Source organism: Sus scrofa, chromosome 13, assembly GCF_000003025.6.
Source record: "Sus scrofa isolate TJ Tabasco breed Duroc chromosome 13, Sscrofa11.1, whole genome shotgun sequence".
Lineage (NCBI taxonomy): Eukaryota > Metazoa > Chordata > Mammalia > Artiodactyla > Suidae > Sus > Sus scrofa.
This window is the reverse complement of record NC_010455.5, coordinates 43736799-43756116: the sequence shown is the minus strand read 5'-3', so window position 1 is coordinate 43756116 and position 19318 is coordinate 43736799. Positions and strand designations below refer to the sequence as shown.

The 19318-nt window shown below is 46.3% G+C and overlaps 1 protein-coding gene across 9 annotated transcripts in view; it reads right to left on the bottom strand.

Annotated features, from left to right (window-relative positions):
* The window catches only part of PTPRG (protein tyrosine phosphatase, receptor type G), a 737058-nt gene that overhangs the window by 113727 nt on the left and 604013 nt on the right, over positions 1 to 19318 (bottom strand). For all 9 annotated transcript variants that reach the window (XM_021070772.1, XM_021070771.1, XM_021070773.1 and 6 more), the window contains one exon: positions 2921 to 3105. In XM_021070772.1, coding sequence (XP_020926431.1) covers positions 2921 to 3105 — 185 coding nt within the window. The remainder of the gene's footprint in view (positions 1 to 2920; positions 3106 to 19318) is intronic.

Genomic DNA, 19318 nt, shown 5'->3' with positions numbered 1-19318 from the left:
TTCTTTCTCAAAAGGCTCACCTGGAAAGGAACGAGCGTTCAGAAGTAACCTTGTCTGGGAATCTGTTCTCAACCTAGAAATGTGTTGGGTGGAGAAAAAAAACCAGTTCCGGCTCTGACTCTTGACTCTGGCTTGGAACATGCCTTCAATCCTCTCGATATCCACCAGGCTTGGGTTTCTATTAAAACTACCCTACCTTGTAAGTGGTAATAATTAATCCTATAAAACCTCTAGAATTATCAACTATACTGAATTTCAAGGACCATGCTGAGCTTAGAACAGCCATAACAAAACCCCTGCGTGTCTGTTTCTTCGCAGTTTAAAGGTCCCCTTGTACCTCGACCTTGGAGTAATATAGGGCATGGTGCTAGAAGGTCACCTGCTTAGAAGCTAGACAACAGGAGATGTACCTAAGTCTCACCACTCCCTACTTGTGTGGTTCTGAGTCACTTGTTCAATGTCTTTTGGTCTCTGCTCCCTTGAACTGCTAAGTGGGGAGAGCAGTATTCACCCACCACACCCCCTCCCCAGGGTCTTTGGGAGTGCTGCACAAAATAGGTCAGTCAAACCTTGTTTACAGGTAGTCCACACCATGCAATGGAAAGAATGCCTTTGGCATGACATGGGGTTGGCAAGTGAGAGCCACAGCCCAAATCCAGCCCACTGTCTGCTTTTTTGTACATAAAGTTTTATTGGTACATGGTCACGCTATTCATGTACTCGTTGTCTATGGCAGCTTTCACTCTATGACAGCAGACTCAAGTAGTTGCCTAGAGAAGCCATAGAGCCCTTCAAGTCTTAAATCTTAACTATCTGACCCTTTCTAGTAAAAAGTCTGCCAATCCTTGGTCCAGCGTCACCAGCCAAATCCAGATCCCCATCCCTCAGAACTTTATTCCAAGAGCCTTCAAAAATCAGAGAACGAAAAATACCTAAAAAGCTGGCAGGGCCTGCCTTCTGAAGAAACAAACAACAAAAGCAACTTATTTTCAAAGACTCCCTAATGCATGAAATGTCTTGTCATTGAATTGTGAGTTCTGGGCCAAATACAGAAAGCAGCTCTGGGAGCTTAAGCACTGAGTGGGTTTTCCTCCAACGTAGCTATTGAAAACCTCTGAAGAGGCATTAAAATGTTATTGTGGCCACAGCTGCTGCCTTGCAAACAGATTCCAGGTGAGAGCAGTAGGCTGGGGTCAAGTTATTTAACTTTCAGCTTCCTTTCTCTCTTTTGGCAGAAGGAGGCAATGAGACAGGTCCCACAGGTCTGCAGTGAGGGTGGGAGAGAGAAAGGGATGCTGGGAAATTCCGGGAACATGTGCAGTAGGACTTGTAGGTTTCTGGGCCATCGGAACAGCGAAGTTGGAGGATAGCTTTGCTGACCCAAAGCCTGTGCTCTCGACTTCTTGAGGCATTAAGAAAATTAATTTTGTGTGTCCCCAAAGAAAATAATCACCCCTAGAAATTCTTACAAAAAAAGAACTTGCTGTCAAAGCATGTTTTTCTCTACATCTCCCTCTTTCTCTGATACTAATTTGTGCCTTGTTCTCTAAACCTCTGACCCCATTTTCTGTTCAGAGCAAAATCTTTGCTCCATCTATGCAGGGATTTATTAGAATTCACTCCAAGGTGGTATCTATTCATCTTTGCATGTTTAATTATTTTCCACTTAGAATAAGAAACCGAATAAGCACCTAGATAGTTTCTGCTGATTAATGCAAGCCATCTTTACTTCAGAAAGAGAAACATCCCTCACGGACTTCCAGTCTTGATGAGAGAAAGGTTAAAACACATCATAACCTTGGGTGCCTTTCAATAGATTCCTCTCCGATTTCATGAAGCTCATCATTCCCTAATGTGACCCAGATAACAATGTCTAGTGGGGAAATTGAAAATATAAATGGAAATGAAGTAAAAGAATCTTCATCTAAAGGAATACGCAAAGTATTATTCTCTAACTCACTGAATGGGCCCTGGGGAGTCTGTATTGGGAGAAAAAAAACGTGATAACCGCCATTAAGGATCCCACTCAGTGCTATTACATTTGTCATGTGCATGTAAAGCATGGGCTTCGTTATTCCAAAGAATTGTTTTGATTAACAATAAACGCAAGGCTTTCAAACCTGAACGTGTCACTTTGAGTTTCTATGCAAAGATGTAAAGACCAGAGAATGCTTTTCCAGAGGAAGGAGAAGGCTTCTGCAAACATCTGCTCTGTGGGTCCTTGTTGGGGGCTGGCCACTACTGATGCGCATTTAAGATGAAAAGTTGAATTGGGCATGTGTAGCTTCAAGTGAGGTGGGGCTTTCAGTGTCTGAGAGTCTGTGAACAGTGGTTACAAATTATGTGGTCACTGGGGTCTAGCAGGTAGGAATGTACAAGGCGAATCGAATGTGACAGAAGGGAGTGGTGGGGTCTGCGGGCAGCTGCATGGTGGGGTGACAGCAGTGGGAGTGGGGAGGAGGAAGAGGGGGAGGAACAGTTGTAGTACTAATAATGGCTGGTATTTACAGAGTGTTTACTTACTAGGTGCCAGGCCCAGTGGCACACCTGTGTCACTCGTTTAACCTTTATAACAGTTGCTATTAGACGACAAGGATTTCAGGGAAGCTTTTTTTTCTTTTTTTTTCTTTTTAAATAATGAAAGAAAAAGTGGTCCATGTTGAAAGGCCCAACTACAAAGAAATGAACTCGCTTCTCCTGGTGGTGCAATGGCCAAGTGAAAGGGCAGGGTGGAGCCCAGGCAGGCTCAGCCCCAGTTCACAGGGGCATCAGCTGAGTGGCAGCATGGCCCGTGGTGGTTCCTGCCTGCAGGGGGCATCATGGAGCTGGGATGACAGACAAAGCACCCCAAAGAGCGGCACAGGGCCCTTCTCCTAGCTGCCAGGGCAGCAGGTCCCTGAGTCAGAACAAGCAGTTTTACCAAGTCCTTGTCGCTGTCCTTTGTGAACGTCTTCTCCTTCTCATCCTCGTTCTTGGTCCAACTGTAGGAGATGATGTAGTTCATGATGGGCGGGTGGTAGATGGTCTCCGGTTTACTCCAGGACACCTGCAGCGCTGTCTGGTTCAGGGGCTGCACCTTCATGTGGATGGGCGGAGAGCTGCAGACTGAAACACACATGACCAAGCTCAGGGCTGCCCTGCTTCTCAGGACAGAGACCTTGAAAGGGTGGCAGGGTAGGACATACCCACACTCCCGTCACACTGTGCCACATCTGCTCTCCCTCCCTCTCTCTACAAACACCCCTCTCTCTCCCTCTCTCTCTCTTTCTCGTTCTCCTGCTAAGTCAGGGAAAGCAAGCTGCAGATATCCTGTACTTCACTGGTCTGGGGGTTCCTGTTGTGGCTCAGCGGTAATAAACCAGACTAGTATCCATGCGGATGTGGGTTCAATCCCTGGCCTTGCTTGGTGGGTTAAGGATCCGGTATTGCTGTGATCTGTGGTATAGGTCACAGACATGGCTCGGACCTGGCATTGCTGTGGCTGTGGCGTTGGCCGGTAGCTACAGCTCTGATTTGACCTCTCGCCTGGGAACTTCCATATGTTGTGGGTGCAGCCCTAAAAAGACCTTAAAAAAAAAAAGAAAAAAACAAAAACAAAAACAAACCCCTCTGGTCTGTATCTCCTAAGAACAAGGACATTCCCCTCTCTAAAGGCAATGGTCTGAGTATCGGTGTGCCCCTCAAACTCATTATCTTGAAACCTAATCTCCAATTGGATGGTATTAGGAGAGGGGTCTTCAGGAGGCAATTAGATCACAAGGGTGGAGCCCTCATCAACGGGATCAGCATCCTGATATGAGACCCCAGAGAACTCCCTCCCCCATTCCACCATGTGAGGACAAAATGAGAAGTGTGGGCCTTCACCAGACATGAGTCTACCAGTGCCTTGACCTTGGCCTTCCCAGACTCCAGACTGTGCGAAAGAAATTCTGTTGTTTGTAAGCCACCCAATTTGTTAGAGCAGTCTAAGCTGACTGAGACCATAACCATAATACCCCAATCACACCAAAGAAAATAAACACAAACTCAACAACACTATCTGATACATTGTCCCTATTTAAATTTCCCCAACTGTTTCTAAAAGATTGTTTATAGCCCTCTCCCCCACAACCTCATGTGTTCCATTCAGTTATCATAACGCTTTAACCTCTATTAATTGTGCATAGTCATCTGGACTTTTCTTGCACAATGAAGGTTTTTTAGAAGCCAGGCCATTTGGCTTATGTTATGCCTCAACTAACTAAAATTGTAGATGAAATTTTACTGTAAAAGATAAAAGTGGAAAAAAACATACAATTTAGAATTAGGCTTTAAATAATTTTAAAGCAAAAGCACACACACAAAAAGGGCTCTGGGGAGTTCCCACTGTGGTTCAGTGGGTTAAGGGTCTGGCACTGCTGCAGCTGTAGCATAAATTACAGCTATGGCTTGGATTCGATCCTTGGCTTGGGAACCCCCAGATGCCACAGGTACGGCCATTTAAAAGGGGGGGGGGCTGGACCAGCAGGTCCCTGAGTAATTATCCTGTTGCGGGAAAAGCAAGGTTAAGTTTCCTGTTTATTCTTTGTAGTTGTCAGGTCTGAAGGGATATGGTGGTTGTCCACCCACCTAAGAACAAATCCATAAGGGCTGAGAGCACCAAGCTGGCCTTTAACATATTTGGGACCTCCAATGTGCTCTTTCTCAGGGGCCAGAGTTCCTGGCTCCATAGGGCTTCCAGTCTGGTCAACCTCAGCACCAGTGGCCTGTTGGGCCAGATGATTCTTTGCTCTTGGGGGCTGTTGTATGCCTTGTAGCAGCATTCCTGGCCTCTACCCACTAGACACCAGTAACACTCCCCATAAGTTAAAACAGCCCACAATATCCCCAGGTGGATACTGCCAAATGTCCCTAGGGGGGGCCAGTCACCCCTGGCTCAGAACCACTGGTCTAACGGAGGAGAGGGGAATTCTCCAAAGACTAGCATATATGAAGCTGCTTACCACACACCAGGATGGGGGGTGGGGGCTGGAGGGAGGAGAGGTATATGGTATTTTCCAAACAAATTATAGGAGGATGTGACTCAGGCCATGGGGGGTGGGGGGAAGACTCCTTTGAGGAAGGCACATCCAACTGGGAACTGAGTGGAGATTCACCATATTGGAGTCAGGGCATGAGGGGAGGGCAAGCCAAGGGGCCACAGATGGGAGGAGGCTTGTGGAACTGAAAGGAAGGCAATGGGGCTGGATTAGGCATAGGAAACAAGCTGGGAGGCCTTGCAGGCCTAAATGAACAATGCAAGCAGGTCTGTACTTTACAAAGCTCCCTGGAGCTTCAACTGAGGGTAAAGGAACCCAGAGCAGCTATTGAGGAGGGAAGCCTGCAGGAAGGTAGTGTAGAGGGCCGGGTGCTTGTCAAACAGAACAGCAGGTTCTAGAACTTGCAGAGGGAAAACCCAGAGGCCTGGGGAGGTGCTGGACTAGGAGCATGAGGGTGAAGGAAGCAGCAAGGACGACGCTGGGGTCTGGAGAGCAGGATGGGAGCAGCCTTGGAAGGGATGGGCCAGAGGTCCTAGGCTTGGTTCTGGCTTCTCCCAGGAGCGCAGCTACATGCTGGGCAGCCCACCACAAGCCGGAGTCCCCTATTTGCTCCTCAAGAGCTCCAAGCCCAAGGCAGCCCTGGGGACGGTGGCTTTCCTGCCAGAGAAGCACGGACCCAGCTTTAAGGAGCTGGCTGCTGGAGAAAAGCGGAGATTGGTTTTGACAGGGAGGCATCCTTTTGCTCTTCAACTGCCAAACCCCCTCTTCAGTCGGACAGATTCGCTTTGTGCGACTGAGACAGGAAGGAAGGGATAAATTAATGAGGCATTCCCACTGCCCTGCAGAACCCCGGGAGGCATTTCGCTGCCTGCTGCGCAAATGCCACCAGAGCAGGGACATCAAACAAAGACTGTGATGGTAGGTTCCCACCGAGACGAGGGTGAAATGACAGCATGTTGACACTAGGTGGCGCTAACACACCATTTAAAAATACACCACCGTCTAAGGGGTTTAGTTTCTCAAGAGGGTGCAGAGGGGGAATCAGGAAAAGATCTACATTCCCATCTTTCCAAATACTAATGATGAACCAAGGAGATTTATATATTGAGAAGCTTCTATTCCTCACAATAATAACCATCTCAGATTTTCTGACTTCTACATCTTTTCTCACCCCCTTCCTTGCTCTTTGCTCATTTATTCTGAAGCCATCACTCTCCTGCTCTAATTGGGGGTGAGCTGTATGGGGATGCATGCATCTCTAACCATTACATCATAACCACATAAATAATTCTATCACCCACATGCGGATGCAACCATTCTCATTCTTTAAAATTAAAATAGCTGGCTCTTTGCTGATTAAGATGATTCACGTGGATGTTTTTAAAAATAATCTCAAGTTGTCCAAAAAAGTAAGAAAAAGAAAGTTAAAAAAAAAAAATCCAAAATCCTAGTATCCAAACTTAACCACTATTAACATTCTGAGGATCCAACATCTAGATACATGTGCAAAAACACAGTGGTTTTTTTTTTTTTTTTTTTTTTGCTTTCTAGGGCCACCCCTGCAGCATATGGAAGTTCCCAGGCTAGAGGCTGAATTGGAGCTTCATCTACAACCTACACTACAGCTCACAGTAATGCCGGATCCTTAACCCACTGAGGAAGACCAAGGGTCAAACCTGTGTCCTCACGGAGACTAGCTGAGCTTGTTATTGCTGAGCCACAACGGGAACTCCCACATTGGTACAATTTGATGTTGAATGGGTTATTATGCATTATGGCTCTGGGAGTGATTTTGTTGTTGCTGCTATATTTTACTCAGTAAGTCGTGGAAATATTTTCTTATCAAAAAGCACTTGGTATCACTATTTTGAATGACGGTACCAAGTCCCACTATCCCAATGGACGGGAAAATACTGGTTTAAGCTCATGAAGGTGGCAGGTCTGGCCTCACTCTAATGGGACCACCTGCTGAGGGGAGATGGATTCAATAACTGAGAGGCTTCCAAAGGGCCACACTTGCGGCAGGCGACACGGAACACCAGGGCCAGGGGCTGGCAGGCTGAGGACCCCCATCCCAGCCTATGGGAAGAGGAGGTGGAGCAGAAATTTCTCTTCTGCTCTCTGTCTACCTGAGAGGGTGGGTTTTCTGGGCCAGATTTGGAGGAAGCATTTGCAGATTATCAGGAGGACCAAGAACAGGGGGTGGCATACTTCTGTAAAGGACCAGAGAGTGAGCATTTCTGGCTCCCCTGTCCATATGGTCTTTGTCACCACTACTCAGCTCTGCTTGTGAAGCACAGAAGCAGCGAAGGTCACATCTGCAGAGTAGTAGGGGTGCTTTGATGATGTTGCTTATGGACCCTGCATTTCTAGTTCATACAGTTTTCATGGGTCAGGAAAGCTTGTGATTTTTTTCCAACTGTGTAACACACAAACACCAGTCTGAGCTCTTGGCTGTACAAAAAGTGCTGGTGGGAGAGTTTTGGCTTAGGGGTCAGTGGTTGGCTGATTCCAGATGCAGAAGATCAAGGCAGGCCAAACTTCTGAAACATGTTTACCAACTGCATTTGTGCTCTTCACAGACACTGCCCCTCGCCCAGCTGGAGAAGCCCCTCCTCTGCAGGGCCCAGAGACTCCTGGGCTCAGGAGGACTTAGTGTTGCACTGTGGACCTCATGGACAGTCTGTAAGGGGTATTCGCATGCCCTCTTCCCCCAATGGAATATAAGCTCCCTGAGGCTGTGCCCTTTCTGTCATTTGCAACGTCATCCTTTGTGCTAAACTGGTGCCTGCCAGGCAGTGGGTTTCCTATAAATATTTCAGGTTGAATAAATGGCATGATGGGTGAATGGAATCCGCCATTTGGCCCTCCCTTGGCCCAAAGTTCCCAGTGACGTGCCCCCCCTCCACACCAGTGATGTCCCAGCATGTCTCCAGCCTTGTATCCCCATGGATCTCAGTCTTGTCACAGCCGGTTACCTTGTTGCAACATAGTAAATCAACTACACTTCAATAAAACTTTAAAAAATGAAAAAAAGAAAAACAAACAAAAATAAGTCCAACACCCTTGACAACGGCCATCACAACCACACTCAACACAGGGAGTGGGCCACTTGTCTTGATATGTTCTTCTGCACAAAATCAAAGCCTTTTAACCATGTGGGAGGCTCCACACCCAGCTCTCTAAATATCCCCTGTGAGGTGCTGCTGTCATCAGCCTCCCCTTCTCGGGGCCTGATTACCTCCTCACCAGTGTCTGATTGCCGGTCATAGGCATCTCGGAGGACGCTTGGTGCTAGCTCCAACAAATTCCTGCCTTCCTTCTGAACCACCTTTAATTACCATCCCAGCCTTCATTAAATAATGAAGAGGCTTCTAGCAGAGCACGCAAGGTCCTTGGCTTCTCAATCAACATCAAGGGCATTTTCTCAGTGGTTCCACAAGTATGTGATAGATTCCCCTACCCCCACCCCTCTTCATATGGGGCGCTTCCCGATAAACTGATGGGATACATTCTTTGTCAGTGTACCTTCCGAGTGCCTGAAACTATCTGGATTTGAAATCCTCCCTGGGCCTGCTCCCATCACTGGATCCCTTCAAGTTTCACACCTGAGCCAACGTGCCACTTATTGATCAGGGATCAGACAGACAGCACTGCTCAAGCCTGGCAATTTGGTGCCATCCGATCTGCTCTCTCACAAAGCTTGTCAACAGAAAGGAAATTGCTGCCTCCTCTGGGGTTGGGGGTGGAGGTGTGACATCACACAGCAGCCCCACCCTGCGGAGGACCACGGGTGAGGGGGTAGACAGATGCCTCTTGGCCAAGGACCTACCTGTCTGGCTGGGAGGGAGAGGAGGGGTGTTACCTCCTCTTAAAGCAGAAGGAAACATTTCAGGTGCACAGAGCCGCCAGCCGAGCCTCAGACAGCTTAAATGTCCATCATTTCCTTATCACCTGGCTTAGCTCAAGAACCCTTGAATGCAGCATCATTTAGGGGAAATTTCCAAAGAAATGGCCTCAGGGATGGATCTCTCTTTCTGAAGGGCAGTATCAAAAAGGTCTGGGTAAACATGAAATCCCCCAAAGCCGACATGTAGGACTTCAAACCTGGCATTTTGGTGCTCCAGGGTGTCACCTCCCCCTGCCACCACCACTGAGAGCTCATGAAAGGCAAACTGCATGGCCAAAGGTGCTAGAACCCGGAGAGAGTGCCAGAACCCAGTTAAAGCAAGACCTCAGCTTTGGCATTTTCAGGATTTACCACATTAAAACTCCATCTAGTTGGAGCTGTCAGTGGCCAAGCACATGTCATGATGGGCCAGGTTCTGTGCCTTCACCTCAGGTGGTCCACAGAGGCATCCTCTCCACTAAAGATGAATGACGACCCTGGGGTCCACAGAGACCCAGTCACTGGGCTGAGCCAAAGACCCAGAGTGGGAAGAGGGCTCCAGACTGGAACCGGGTCTGTGGTACTGGACATCAGCGGGGGCGGGACATCACGTGCCTTTTCTCCACAAACATCTCCCACATCTGTTTTCCTATCTGCAGGGTGGTAATAAAGAGGTTGGGAGGGTTACTCAAAGCACTTAAAAGGTGAAAACTGACTCACACCAGCACAGGGCATCACTACTTTAGCCCCAGGTCTGTGCTTCCTCTGTGAGTTAACAATACTTCGTGCAAACAGCTTCCTTCCTGCTCCCTCTCCCTTCCTGGTTTCCTTTGTTCTCTGTGACAGATGAGAGTGTGGATCTCCTAACCACTTCCCTAGCAGCCTCCGATTCCTCTGAGGCCCTCTGAAACTGGGTGCCTCCCAATTACTGTTCTCCCCTATCAGAAACACAGACTAAGCTCATGGTCCCTCAAGCCATCACAGGGTGGCTGGAAATAAGTATGGTGGTATAGGGTGCTCAGTCCAGGGCCTCTACATGTGCTGTTCTGCAGTGATACTGCAATAGGTACAAGTACTATCTAAGTAGGCCGACTTTGGGCTGAGATAGTATGTTTCACAAACTACGTCATCAAATCCCCAGTGTCATTCTGTGGGGCTTCCAGCTCCATCATTACCTCTGTTTTAGAGTCTGAGATCCAAGAGGGTCTTTCATTCGCTGCCTGAATGGAGTCAGACTACTTTGGTTCTGGCCATACCAGCAGTGTGGTCTTGGATAAAGCTCGGGTAAAAGCTTCAGGGATAAATGCCTGAAATGCACAAGCTCACGCTGGCTGATGGGTAGGAAGGATGCTTTAAGGAGTAGCTATTGTTAAATACTTACTGAGTGTCTACTATATGGCAGGACCACGACTAGGAACTAGGGATAAATGTGAACACAAGTAGACATGGTCCCTGACCTCCTGGAGATTACAACCCAGAGGGCAAACAGCCATTAATTGCTTTATTGGAGCAATTAATTTTAAGCTAAAGCATATCTCTCAAACTGAGGATCCTTAGGGGCTCTGGATAGAATCCACAGAAATTTGTGCACTTGGGAAAAAACACACTTTGATTTTCACTAATCTCTAACTAAAATTTAGCATTTCCTTATGTTTCAAATGTTAGAAACTAACTGCAGTAATGTTGGCAGAACCCGTGTGACATCAACAATAGAAATCATAGACAGATTCCTATTTGATTACAGTTATTGCCAGTATCTCAAAATTTCCTTCATGCTCATTATTTCAAAATTATAATAGTTATTAGACCAGCTGCTCAACTTTATAATTTAATGCCTTCATCAAGAAGCAGATCAATTTTTATATTACAATGAAAACTATTTTTATAATATCTGAGGATAATTGGCTTCTTTGGTAATCTATTTTATTTTATGCATCTAAAATCAATGGTATGAGAAGAAGTCTATGGGATTCACCAGATGACTAAAAGGGCCCATGGCACCAAAAAGGTTAAATACTCCCAGCATTAAGGATCATGTGATTACATGTTTTTAAGGAAAATATTATAGTAGTTCTGTAAAAAGGTTTAATAAAGGATCCTGACCTAGACTTGAGGGACTGGTCAGGAAAGGCTTACTGAACACACTGATGTCTGTACTAAAATATGAACAATGGTTAATTGTTCATAAAATGAGCAGGGAGGAAAGAGGCTTAGATATGGCAGACAGAAATTCAGGTTGTGCAAAGGACCTGGGGTGGGAAAACTGGAAAGAAAACTAGCATGGCTTGGCAAGCAGAGAATGAGAAGGAGGAGGATGGTTGAGATCAGGTCTTAAAAGCAGTGTCTGGAGCTGGGTTCATTCCTGGGCAGCTCTGACTTGAAGCCAGAGCCTTGCTGGAGGACCACCTTCCATGATGTTGGAGACCGCAAGTGCCACCAATCCCTGAGACAACTGCTTTCAAGTTTTAAATCTATGAGGTCTTAAATAATGCAAACTCTGCTACGAGACAAAAGAAAATATATATATTGGTCTCTGCCCCAAGTACCTGGCACAGAGCTCCTCAAACCCTTGTAATTTCCCAAGTGGTAAGAGTACTGGAAGTATTGCTTACTCTTTTAAAAATTTCCTGTCGTGGCACAGTAGAAACAAATCTGACTAGGAACCATGAGATTGTGGATTTGATCCCTGGCCTCCCTCAGTGGGTTAAGGATCTGGCGTTGCCGTGAGCTGTGGTGTAGGTTGCAGACGCGGCTCGGATCTGGCGTTGCTGTGGCTGTGGCTGTGGCCAGCGGCTACAGCTCTAATTAGACCCCTAGCCTGGGAACCTCCATTTGCCACAGGTGCAGCCCTAAAAAGACAAAAGACCCCCCAAAAAAACTTCTTTTAGAAATTATTCAATCTAACCTAGGAAACAAACAATCAAAAAACCAATTCACTGCTTTCTCCCACCCAGGAGGCAGAGAACCAGGCGGCTTCCTACTTAGGAGAAAGAACTAAGTTTTCCTTACACACCTGTGGAGTTCTTTTCTATACCACCCAACAGCACCCCTTCCAATACCATGAATAAGCCTTAGTGTGCAGTTCAGTTTCTCAGCCAAATAATTGAGAAGCTCTATATGGCAATTACCCTGGAAGACGGCAAGTTGAAAACATTTTTTTTTTCCTTTTGCTTTTTAGGGTCGTACCCAAGGCATATGGAAGTTCCCAGGCTAGGGGTCAAATCAGAGCTGCTGTTACAAGCCTATACCACAGCCACAGCAACGCCAGATCCGAGCCTTGTCTGCAACCTACACCACAGCTCACGCCGAATACCTGAGCCACTAGGCAAGGCCAGGAATCGAACATGCATCCTCATGGATGCTAGTTGGATTCATTTCCACTGCACCACAACAGGAACTCCCGGGAAAACCTTATCCCATCATCTATCTCCTCTGTGCATATGCTACAGCCACATGCTCAAAGTGCAATAGCAGCAGTCAGCGCCCAGGAAGGCAAACGGAAATTCAATTCTCCAGTCCACCAAGCATGAGGTTTTGACTTTCCCACATTATGCTATTCCTGACCTCTCCTACTTCCTTGGAGTCTTTTTCCTATGTGATATCCCTCTTCCTCTGAGAGCGGAGGGCCAGGGGAGGTGTCTCTGTCCTATACAAGAAAAAGCATTGTTCAGCTCAGTGCTAAGGAAGCTGGTGAAGTTCAGAGCAATGCACCATCCCAGCCCTGCTTGAGAACAGCTGCTTCTCAGACACTGAGAAGGCTGGAGTCCATGTGCCCCAAACATCCCTCCCTTCCAACTTTAACATGTTGCAATTTCCCGCCAAAAGGGCATAATGCACCTATCTCACTTCAGTTGAGGACAGCATCCTTGCTATGTGGTACATCTTAACATCCCCCTTCTCCTGCTTTCTTGCTCTCAACCTGGGCCCCAACTGAGCGTTAGGACCAGAAACCAGAGTGCAGATCTGAGTGCCCTTATAGTGAAGCTGGGCTTTTTCTCAGTCTCCTATTTCCCATGGCTGAGATAACGTCATGGCCTCGTTTATCGGCAAGAGACACCTGGGACATTTAGAGTCCTAGAGCTGACCTTGGCAATGAGAAACTGTTTTGTAAACACCATCCAAGACCTAAGATCCCATGAACTACCTTTTTAAGTGATCCCAATGACCATGTCAAGAGATCAACAGACGAGTGATCCATACTGCTGGGTTTAGCCGGGCTTTTATTTAAATCCTTGATTCTAGATGACTATCATCCAACTGGTCAAGGTGCCCTCCTTCTTTGTTCAACTTGGTCCTTAAAATAACTTTTCTCTTAGAATTAGGGAGCACCTAGGTACCTACCATATTTAAAAGAAGTGTTCTCCTTTTAATGTCCTCCAGCATTCACCTTATCCACTTTGAATCTGATTCTTCCTTGGCACCTGCCTCTTACTTGTTCTGATTCAAGGAGGCCACTGAATGAGCTCCATTGTTTGAATTCCAACATTGTTTCAACCCCGAGATGTGCCACCTGCACCAAAAGGCCATTTGCTAAGGATGGACCTCTCTAGTATGGTTCCAGGAGCTTACACATCTGGGGACTGCCTTAAAGCACCCCCTCCCTGGCCTGGTCAAGAGAACCCAAGAGATCAAAGAGCCTGCCACTCAAATTGGAGAGACCAGGCTGTGAGCAAGCCGTGATCCCTAGTGACCCCAGTGGGAACACATTTGTGCAGAGCTTGGGAAGGAAGGAGCTGCTTCTACCTCCTGGCTGCCCCCAGCATGCATGCAGATTCACATGCTCTAAGGAGCTGGGCTTCTAAGTGGCTGGTGAAAACCAACCATTTGAGATGCTCAGAACACTCCTCACTTAGAAGGCTCTTCTCTTCTGGGAATCCTCTGCAGGGAAATCAGAGGATTCCATGCACTAGACAAATCATACCTCTTAGCACTCAGTGTCAGATATACCAATGTCACCTTGTCTACAAAGGCACAGATGTGACACGGGACAGCCACGACACTCATCTTGGTCCAACCCAGTGCTTTGGAATCAGAAGACAGTCTGGAGAGGGCCCAGGAGTGAAGTCAGCAACTGTGATGACCTCTAGGTGTGCGTAGAGGGAAAGAGAAAAAGATGACTCCAGAGGTGCTCTTTGCCTTTTCAGACAGTCTCAAGGCTGGGGGTGGGGCGGTAAGAGCACTGCTTAGGCCCCGAGGGGGCCAAGGAACAGTTGGGTCCATGTTCCTAGCACCTCAACTAGCTCGTATTGGTTTGTGGGATAATGAATGGGAAGAATGGGGAGAAGAAATGGTCTGTCTCCCAGGCATCTTCCTCCAGAGACTCCAGGAGACACACACAAACATCTTGGAGCCTCCTGCTTCACGGAGAAGCCTCCTGCTTACTTAGCAAGAGAAAGGGGAAGGGTGTCACCCTGGGAGGAAGGATGCTGGTGGCTTTTTATTAATTTTCAGTTTGCGGTTCACAAGCACCAGGCGCCTGCACAGACTAACCCAAATTCAAGGAAGACTCCTCTAGAGATCAGAGAAAATCTGGAGTCACAGGAGGGTAGCTAAGTTGGCCCTGAAGATCACACTCTGCCTACCTGCCTGGAGACAGAGGAGCAAGTAATTAGTGATACTTATAAAGTGTGAAAATGACAGACAGCCCCTGGTGTCTGTTACCAAGATCAGCTCAACAGCTCCCAAGCCATGGAGCAGTTCTGTGTGGGAGTGATCTGACCCAGCACCTGCCACATTCAGTGCCTCCTTTCTCTACTCTTAGGTATAGTAGAGTGGCTGTTCCTTGGGACAGAAAAGAAAGCCTCCTCTTCATGGTTTTTTGATATAAACTCTTCTATCCTAGTGACTTATGGTCAAGATGGAAGATGGATTCCCAAATCCTAGGAGACTCTCCAATTCTAGGAATTGGGAGTGGTGTGGAATTCTACTCCAAAGGCCGGGTTATGCTCCCATTAGAGCCGCTAGCCTGGCCAGGTCATAAATACCTCGAATGTGCCAACTCTTGTGGCAAGAATCTTTTTACTTTTGGCCACCTGCATATGTGGATTAGCTTCGTCCATCCATTAACCCATGCATGCATGCATGCATCCATCCATCCAGTCCAATATTTATTGAAGAGCCAACAATGAGCACTGCACCCTCTCTCCAACAACAACAAAAAAGAAACAAGAAACAGTTTTGCCCACTATGGAGCTTATAAGGAAGTGGGAGGGCTAGGTATTAGGAGAAAAAAAAAAAAAATAAATTAAAATAAAAAGGCATATGCATGTAAAATTCCAATGCTGAGAAGTGCTACAAAAGGAAGGTACTGGTGCCCTGACAGTGTCTGGGTCCAGGTAGCCAGGGAACTTCATGGGGAAGGACCTCTGAGTTGAGCCTTGAAGCTGACCAGGGACAAATGATGCGCAGAGTGGGGCCAGGGCCTTCCAGGGAAGAGTCTGCTGGGACTGCAGTGTGGCTGGTGGACTGAATGCAGGGTGCAAAGGGAAGTGAGGTGCGAGGTGGGGCTGGGGAGTGGGACAGGACGTGTGGACCATCTTAGGACTGTGGGAGTCATTAGGAAAATTTTAACTATTTCAGACAACCTGGCTTTGCACTTCTACCAGCAAGAGAACATGGCCCTCTTATTCTGAAATGTGTTCTCTGGCAATTCTGTCATTGTAACAGGTTGTTCTGAACATACTAAGAAGGACTGCTGACCTATTGACAAGAAAGTACAATTATCTGTAGAGTATTCTCTGTGTCCAGGCTCTGTACTATTTGTTCCCTACATTGTTTCATTTTGAAGGCCACAGCCAAGGAGGGGGGTGTGTTTATTATCTCCATTTTACAGAAAGGAAACCGAGGCTTAGGTATTAACTAGAGCAAGGACATGGAGGAGTAAAATGGTTGGCCTGGAATCTGAGTCCAGGTTTGCTTGACTTCAAAATTATATTCTTGCTTACTGCCCTTATATTATCTCCCCATTCATTCACTCAGTGAGTCAATGAACAATGACCATCCTTCTATGTTTTAGGTACTGGGTTAGGTCCTGTTGTTCAAGGATGCACAAGATCCTTAGCCTAGGAAATCCCACCAGGTCAAGTGGATGCACTGACCCTACCAGGGACGAACCCTGTGATTGAGGCCTCAGCAACCTCTGCCCTGAGGATCCAGGACAACTGCCAAAAGCAAGCCAAGCACATCAGGACCAGCCCTGTCTCTCTCAGGAAGATAAACTGATGTTTAGGAAGAGCATCTGATTGCCCCCAGGATCTTGAGTTTTAAAGCTCCTTCTTTCAGAGAAAGAGTGATAAACTGTGGCTCAAGCCACTTGATGACATTTAAAACAGAGGCTACCACTGCCTATGGATTCATAGGGAAGTTGGCAGTCCCTTGGGAAAGAGAAAGAATGCCGTTTGGACAGACATCTCAGTTCACATCTCAGCTCTAACACTTCCTGGCTGAAAGGCTCTGGGGGACCATTTGCTCGCTTGGAATCTCAGACCCTTTGTTTATTAAAAAGAAATAATAACACTGCATTTCCCTCATTGTTCGCCCTCACCAAACCATTAGTAAATCTCAGAGCTCTATTCCAAAATCCATTCCTAATGGGTCACTTCTTTCTCCATCAGATCACCCTCACCTAACCTCCCCAGTGGGGTCCCACTGGGAGTATTTCCAGCAGGCTTCTGCTGGCCTTGCCAAAGGCCAGGTCTTCTACAAACCTTCTTCACAATGCTGTCAGTGTAATGGTTTTAAAACCCTGTTCACATCTGCTTAGAACCCTCAAAGGCTCCCCACTGTCAAGAATACAGTGTTAACACCTTATCAAGAAAAGTGGGAGTTCCCATTGTGGCTCAGTGGTTAACGAACCCAACTAGTATCCATGAGGATGTAGGTTCAATCCCTGGACTCACTCAGTGGGCTGAGAACCCATGTTGACGTGAGCTGTGGTATATGTCACAGACCAGAAGCGGCTTGGATCCTGCATGGCTGTGGCTGTGGCGCAGGCTGGTGGCTATAGCTCTGATTGGACCCCCAGCCTGATCACCTCCATATGCCCCGAAAAGAAAGTGTTTTCAGACTTCACCCTCCTGGTTCCTGTGCCTCATGGCCTTTGCAAATGACATTTCCCTCTAAGTACTCTGCAGGGTCAGCTCCTTAATCAGACCACCCCACACTACCCAGGGAGGCTCTGTGTCTTACCACACCGCCACTTTTAGCAAACCACCCTATTTGATCTGCAGAACAACACTGAGGCTTCATCAATGGTTAATTTGTTTGTTTCTCCTCTTCCCACCTAAGACTCCCCTCAAGCTCCATAAGAGATGCTTCTCCCTTGTTTATTTTTACTTTTGGTGCCTAAAATCCGTAGATACTCAGCAAATATTTGATAAATGCAAAGTGAATTGTGGCAGAGGTTGCTTTGAAGATTAAATAAAACATATATGAACAGAAAAGGCTGGCATACCATCTGGCCCACAAACATCCCTATGCAGCCTTTTTACCCACAGCTACACCAGGCATAGCTCTGACAGAAAGCTCTTAACTGTGGATGAAGACGCCTGACACATGAAAAGAAACTCACAAAACTACGAATATGAGCCAAAAGTAGTTAATGCTACAATAAGTGTCTATGATGTATCAACTTTATGTCAGCCAATCAAAGGCAACTTATACCAACTCTTTGTTTACATAGAATTAGTCGTTATGGGAAATCTGAGCATGTAAAAAATGTGTGCTAGAAGACAGCATGATCTTTAAAACTATGAAAACCCAGGCTGTTGGAGAGTCTTAAAAAATAGCTCTACTTTTGGACTTTGTTCTTAATCAATCCCAAGGTTAAAAAGTAGTAGTAATAGTTTTTTTTTTTTTTGGTTTTTTTGTTTTGTTTTTTCTTCTTTGGCCGCATATGGAGTTCCCCGGCCAGATGAGATCTGAGCCACAGCTGCGGCAATGCCAGACCCTTAACCCACTGTGCTGGGTCAGGGATCAGGAGACACGCTGATCCCTTTGCACCACAGCAGGAACTCCAGCAGGAACTCTTTTATTTTTAAAAGAAGGGGATCAAAAACACTCCAAGGGGGGCTCCATCAAAATGTGTTCTCCCGGAGTTCCTGTTGCTGCTCAGTGGGTTTAGAATCCAGCATAGTATCTGTGAGGATGAAGGTTTGATCCCTGGCCTCTATCAGTGGTTAAGGATCCAGTGTTGCCACAAGCAGCAGTGTGGTGTGCAGTGTAGTGTGCAGATGCAGCTTGAGTCCTGCGTTCCTGTGGCTATGGTGTAGGCTGGCAGCTGTAGCTCCCATTTGATCTCTAGCCCAGGAACTTCCATATGCTTCGAGTGAGGCCCTAAAAAAAACCCAAAAAAACAAAAAAAACAAAACAAAAAAAAACTGTTCTCCTTAGCACTTTGCTGTACTGAAAGTTTCTAGAAGTACCAAGATAACTTTTTGGCAGAGTTTTTGGGAGGGCAGCTGCCTCAAAGGAATTAAGGGCTCATATCAGAGTTTCTTTTATTAAGATAAAGTAATTCAAGCTCATTAATCCAGTGAGTGAAAATGATGAAACTGAAAATAGAGCAACAGTACTATTTTCTCCCCAAATAGCAGGAAACCATGATTTCAATGTCACACACTCTTTTTAAAAGCAATCATGGATTTACTTCTTTGTTTGCTAATTTGGGTAGAAAACGTGATGATCCTTTTCAATGTGTTCTGATTTAAAATAGGCTAGTTATTTAGGCATTCTCACACACACTGGTACATGTCCTTAAAAACTGCTTTTAACCAAGGCAAGAAAGAAATCTTTAGCACTGAAAAGGTAGCTAACAAAGAGAGTCCTCCAAAAAAACAGAGCTTTGGCTTAGGAGACTGGAGGGTACACAGGCAGCCTTGTGTCCTCTTCATTTCTTTTGCTTTTTATTACATTATACAGTGTCACTTTAATTAAGCCATCAAATCAAATTATCAGATCAAGTGGTTTTGATTCCACTGTGGCTTGAACAGGTTTCGTTAAATTAATAAACCATATGTTTCATGTTGTTGGAAGGAAAGTTATTTTTCTCTGTTCACTGTTCCAAAAGTCTCCACAATAGACAGTATTCAGCACTTAATCACCGGAATGCTCTTCCATGTGCCCGGGATGTGTTGCAGAATAACTAAAATGACAGCCCATTAAATCCTAAACTCTGTCCAAGTTATTTACCGACAAAGGGCAGAGTGGTGAATTGGATGTCCCTTGAACAATCCACCAAGACTACATATTGTTTCCATTTACTGGAAACCAAAGCTTTATATTCTTAACGGATGACATCCATTATAAGTCTTTCTTCGGCAACAATACAATATGAAGATGACTCCCCCCCCCCTTTTTGGTGTCAAACACAGCCATGTGTCTTGTGCTTGGGACTGAAAGGCTTGCTTCTATT